This window comes from Psammomys obesus, unplaced genomic scaffold (genome assembly GCF_907164565.1).
Source record: "Psammomys obesus unplaced genomic scaffold, mPsaObe1.curated_primary_1811, whole genome shotgun sequence".
NCBI lineage: Eukaryota > Metazoa > Chordata > Mammalia > Rodentia > Muridae > Psammomys > Psammomys obesus.
In genome coordinates this window covers 2,686,584-2,692,583 of record NW_026591816.1, presented here as the reverse complement: position 1 = coordinate 2,692,583, position 6,000 = coordinate 2,686,584, and the positions used below count along the sequence as shown (strand labels likewise).

The following is a 6,000-nucleotide window of genomic DNA, read 5'->3' as shown; positions in this document are numbered from 1 at the left end:
AAAGAACTGTTCTAGAGTTCATATCTGGATTCAGTCTTTCATGGAGGTAATGAGTACTTGGGACTTGGAACCTGGGCAATAATCTCGAATTTCCAGTTGTCCTGTGACCTTGGCATTTTATTTTTAAGAGGTTCAGCCTCCCCACCCCCTGGCTCCGTTTGTAATTGTTGGCTTCGAACGCAGCTTGTCCTATCAAGTCAAATTCCAGGAGTATACACCATGAAAATTAATCGAGGGACGTGCTAATTTGACACCGATGAGGCTTCCCCCACGTTTTTAAATTCCCCTTAGTACCTGGCCTTATTCAATACTGCCTGTTCACCTAGAAACTGGGACATGTTTTGCACTGCAGCTGCGTGTGTGTCCGCGCGCGCCAGGAGGCGTCACGAACAGCCTGTGAAGAGGGATGAGCGGTCCCGACCCACAGCAAGAACAGGACTGGGAGAACCTCGGAAGGGCAGCGCGTCCAGACCTTTGGTTTCACAGCGGTCTTTGTGTCACCATTCGGTGGGCTTGGGCTCTGAGGCTGCAAAGCAAAAGCCCCAAGTCACCGAACTGCGCGCTCCCCGCGTGTCTCCGCCGGCCCCGCCCTCCCGCGGGACCGAACCCGCGAAGACGGGATTGGAGGCCGCTGCGGCTAGAGAGGGGGCGGCAGGGCGAGAAGAGTCCGACCATAGCAGAGCCGGGAAGGGACAGCGCCGCGCCCGGGGGGGACCGAGCAAACGCACGGACCGGGGCGGCGGCGGTTGACCGGCGCGCGGGGACCGGCGGCGGCGGCGGCAGCGCGCATGCGCGCCCCCACCGCGCTCCTCCGCCCCCCGCCGACCACGCCCCCCGTGCCCCCCGCCCTCCGGTCCCATTTGGTACGGACCTGGCGGCGGGGCGGGGCGGGGCTGAGGACGCCATTCCCACAATGCTCCGGGGCGTGCCGCCGCCGTCGCTGCCGCCTCCGCTGCCGCTAGTGGAAGAAGATGGCGGAAGGCGGAGCGGCGGACCTGGACACCCAGCGTTCTGACATCGTGACGCTGCTCAAAACCTCGCTCCGGAAAGGGGACACCTGGTAGGGGACGGGGTCGCGGGGGCCGAGGCGGCCCGGGGCGGGCGGGGCGCCGGGCGGGAGCCGCGGGCCGGTGTCCCCGGCTGGTGACAGGTGCGGACAGGTCCGGCGGCGGCCGCGCGGGCAGCAGATTTGGGGGGCAGAGGTTGGACCGGCGCGGAGGGCCGGGGCTCGCGGCGGGCGGCGGGCGGCGCGCGCCCCGAGCGTGCGGAAGCGGCGGCCGCGGTCCCGGCGCGCCGGTCCTCCTCCCTCCCGCAGAGCCGCTCCCACCTCGGGCCTTCCCGGAGGAGGGTGCAGCCGGTCGGCGTGGGTCTGCCGCCGATTTTGACAGATCCCGGTCCGGCCGCGCCGCCACGCTCTCCGCGCTGCCGCGGTCGTGCCTTTGGGTCCCGGTCGGCACCCAAGTTCCCCATTATTGGGATTGTTGCAGGCTTCCGGGACTCGGGGCGTCGGGATGCTCGCGGCGGGTAACCGCACAGGTGGTCGGTGTCAGGGCTCCGCTTCAATGAAGCCCCTAATCTCCACTTCTCGTCGGAAGGAGGGGGCCTGGTAGGGACCTCGGGTTGAGGAGAGACACCACGTGGTGCTGCGCCTTGCTCCGGGCTCCACAGAAGCCGGTAGCGTTTCTGTTTGGGAGTGCAGCCCTTCCCTCCGGGCTGAAGGATAACGTAGGCCTGCAAAAAGTAGATAACTCCACTTGAAGCCCGAGAAGCGTGCTAATATCCAAACTTGTAAAACGCCAGAAGACGTACTGTACTCTAATGCTAGAGGAAGCATGTAGAAATTTTAATACTTGTCAGCCAAAGCAGTTTACTCGCAGAGTAACTTAAATACGTGGAATTGTAATGTAAAGGGGAAGTACTGTTTTAGGGTAAGGACCGTGTTTGTTATTTTTTTTTTTTTAAGTCACTTTCCCTTCCCTCTTTCGCCATACCGGTGATCTGTAGCTTCCCAAGTGACTATTCAGGTACTCCAGCATGGCGTAGTGGAAAGAGACTTAGACCTGATTTATTTCACAGTTCTCTACCTCTCAGGTTGTAGTGTGACTTTAAAGCAAATTCATCTAATCCGTTGCACCTCCGTTTCTCCGTCTGTTAAATGGACGGTAACAATTTTATTGTATTTATTCTATACTGATTCAGTTAAACGTTCTGAAATACCTGATATTCATGAAATCTTTTTTTATTTCTTCCATTAATCCCAGACAAATGCAATAGGCGATAGCTTAGAGACCTGAATTTAAGTTCTTTGATCATAGTTTGTAAGGCTGTTTTTCCTACCATGTTTATTACTGAGGAGAAATTGGGCATTCCCCACACCACCTATGTTTTACTTGGCCTGTGGAGTCTTAAAGATAAATTCAGGCTTGTTCTCTCTCTTGTATTTTGAAGAACATTTTCAAAAACTACTCATTCATTGCTTCATACAAACAAGTATGGCTATCTATAAAATAGAAATCTATTTAAAATGTAGATATTTTTCTCTCTAATGTTTTGTGGGCTGAGTAATGCCCTGTATAGTTGGTGTTGACGCTGAAGTGTGAGTTAAGAAACGTGTAGTGTGGACATTAAACTTTTCATAATGGGAGGCTTTTTAACTGAGTATATTCTTCCTGACACGGTCACTGTAAGCCATGTTAAGAGGTAGAAGTTAAGTCCACATTTGAGTCATGACAATGCTTTAATTTCAAGCAGGAAACTGAAGGCCAGTTTTCAGGCAGCAGCTGAATGTACGAGTTTTACCTTCCTGCTAATTTTCATTTTTGTGTAAATCAGTGTTTCTCACCCTTCCTAATGCTGTGACCCTTTACAACAGTTCCTCATGCTGTGGTGACCATAACCATAAAATTATTTTCATTGCTACTCCATAACTTTAATTTTACTACTGTTATGAATTATAATCTAAATCTCTGTGTTTTCCAGTGGTCTTAGGTGACCCCGGCAGTAGAGTAGCTCTGTAACTGCGTAGGTGTCACTACCACTGCTGTAGATGATAAATGTAGGCACAACATGATATGAGGAATTTGTAGAAACCATTTTGATTCATGAGTCAGTCAGTCCACTTGTAAACTGGGAGGTTAAACCTGCCCCTCCCCCAAAGAAACCAAAAGTTTGAAACCAAAGTTTGGTTCACAGTCTTACGAAGAATAATTTGCAAAGTACAATTTGATATTTACTCACGCTTATGAGTTCTAAGTTAGTAGGGACATTTAATGATAATTTAAGGCTTGTTTTGAAAATTAAGTTTTCTCTTAAATACTTTAAAAACCTTTCAGAATTGTGATTACCTTTTACAGGTTATTTAGGCAAATCCTGCCATTTTAAAGCTGGCTGCAGGCAAATGAACATTCCCTTGGCATGTGTATATGATCATCTCTGAAAAACTGATTGCTGATTGACCTAAGTAAAAAGCAGGTTTGCCATAATCTTGAAATCTTAGTGCAGATTTTTAAAAAATTGTCAGATGTCTTAAATTTCACCAATTAACTCTTGAGCACTTTGCCTATGGGAGTTTGTTATAGTGGTAACTATCTCAAATACCTAGACAGATATACAGATTTCATTCTGCATGATTACCCATTTCTGTTTATTTGTCAAGTAAGTGATTTTTACCACAGACTGATTCCACAATCTGAGATGAAGAGAAACCTTTATAATCCGTTTTAGATTTGTAGTAAGGAATACATTAACACTGATAACAGGAGTTACACCTATAAAACAGCTGAGGCAGCAAGCAACACTCACCTACGTAAGGATAAAACACTTGTCTCATAATACGGTTAGTTTCTGTTTCTGTTCTGACAAGACATTTGGAAAATCATCAGCACAGTTAAATTAGAATTTTAAAAATGCAGAGAAAGAATTAAGAAAGTAAAGCTTAGCTTAGAATGCATTACAGACACCTGTAAGATACACGTGGTGGGGGTTCCTGGTAAGACTAAAAGAAGAGTGCTTCGTTACGTGTTCAGTCTTAGGAGCCCAAGGATGTAGCTGAATGAAGTACAGAGAACGTTGCAGGTTCTAAAATGTTCCTTTTGGAGATTTGTTTTTTTCTGAATAGACTTGTTATGAATAGATGTGTAACAATAAATGATCAAAATCATTTTCAAGTTTTACTAAATTGTATGTGCCAGTCATTTTTTTTTGCTGTGTTTAATAATAATGTTGTAGTTAACCAAATTAGCTGTGTTGCTTGTTGCATTTATACAAGCCCTAGTAAGTCTTATAGATTTGAGGTACTTTTGGAGAGTAACCTTACTTTGTGTTTAGTCATATAGCGTGTCTATATTTTTGTTTCTGGGCAGTTCCAAAGAGTCTGCTCAAGGATGTTTGGACAGAGATCCTGCTTTCCGTGTCTAGGTGTCCCTTCAGTCCTGTCTTACCTAGGAACCTGTGAGTCTTTGATTTAGGTTTATGGAACTTTCACTCCAATAAGTTAATCTGACAGTCACTAAAAGAAATGTGCTCAGTTACTAAATAAATTGACATAAATTCCAAAGTATGTACTTACAGAAGAAGGTTGTTTGCCACCAAGTGGGGCATATATTGTATCACTTTTAGGAAATGGAAATAGAAAGCAAAACTTTTAAAAACCAGCATATTAGCAAAAATTAAAATGGAGAGTAGTTACATTAAAGCATATTCTTATTTTAGATGCTTAAAATAGAGGAACAGTATACTTCCTTTAACTCTTGATTACAAGCTTCTTAGTGAATCAAGGCTTAATGAATCCTTATTGGCAAGAGCTAGAGGTATCCAGTGATTCATTTCATGACAGTCAGGCTTCTCGTTTTCTCAAAAATATGCAGTTGTCATCATCATCTTCGTCGTCGTCGTCCTCCTCCTCCTCCTCCTTTTTCTTTTCTCCTTTTTTGGTTTTTCAAGACACAGCTTTTCTGTATAACAGTCCGGGCTGTCTGGACTCACTTTGTTGACCAGGCTGAGATCCGCCTGCCTCTATCTCCTGAGCACTGTGATTAAAGGGGTGTACCACTACTGCCTGGCAACAGTATTATACTTGCTTGTATTAGTATACTAAGAAAATATTAGCTTGTGAAGCCATTGCCTACAGTTTTACTTTTCAAAATATTTAAGTGCCCAGCTGCTGCTGCAAGTATATGTTGACTTAACTACTCATTGGTAAAATTCAGGGAACTGCTGCTGTTATTCACATTGGACGAAATAGGAACCCTAGACTCAGACCTTCACACAACACTTGGAATTTGACTGTAAGTAATTTGGATCTTAGGTTCACGCCCTTAAAGCATTGTACTAAACTGCCTTTTATTTTTAAAGATTCATTTAAAATAGTTCTACTTTAAGGAGAAAGAAAGACTTCCTTTTTAGAGAAAGCCAATTTTATATTTAGCAACAGAATTCTTGCATTTTATGCTACACTTGTCTCTTGTGGCTGTTCCGTTTATATGTGATGGAGTATTTAGGAAATCTTAGAATCCTGATTCTGGACATTTGACAGGCAAATAAATAACTGAATATATAGAGCAATTGTCATTTTGGTTGAAAACTCCTGAGACACAATTATCTATGATCATTATTGATACAGGCTTTTTAAATTTAATGATCATTAATCAGAAATTTATGTTAAGGTGATAAGGCCCATTCTCACTTTTTATAGAGATACCATAACAAGCATGGTAGTAAGGTCTTCTGTTTTATTATTGTATCCATATTTTAAAAGCATTTTTTTTAATAGCTACATACACATGAAGTTCTTATGAACAGCCTAACATTTAAAAACACATATAGTTTATGTGTATTTGTCAATTCAAAAACATTTTTAAGAGAATGAAAAGTGTAGGCATAACCATATTGACCCCTCATGAGTAGTCTAAAGATCTGACAGGCCACATGGCCCCACAGCTGCTGAATAGTCAGTTGTGTTGTCTTTGTCACCGCATAAGTCTGTTTCATTACAAATTTAAA

At 44.6% G+C, this 6,000-nt stretch overlaps 1 protein-coding gene across 2 annotated transcripts in view; it reads left to right on the top strand.

Moving 5' to 3' along the window:
* Positions 1 to 910: 910 nt before the first annotated feature.
* Usp15 (ubiquitin specific peptidase 15) overlaps positions 911 to 6,000 on the top strand; it is a 97,044-nt gene continuing 91,954 nt past the window's right edge. For both annotated transcript variants that reach the window (XM_055612036.1, XM_055612035.1), the window contains exon 1: positions 911 to 1,060. In XM_055612036.1, the coding sequence (XP_055468011.1) occupies positions 972 to 1,060 (89 nt within the window). In that variant the 5' untranslated portion in view covers positions 911 to 971. The remainder of the gene's footprint in view (positions 1,061 to 6,000) is intronic.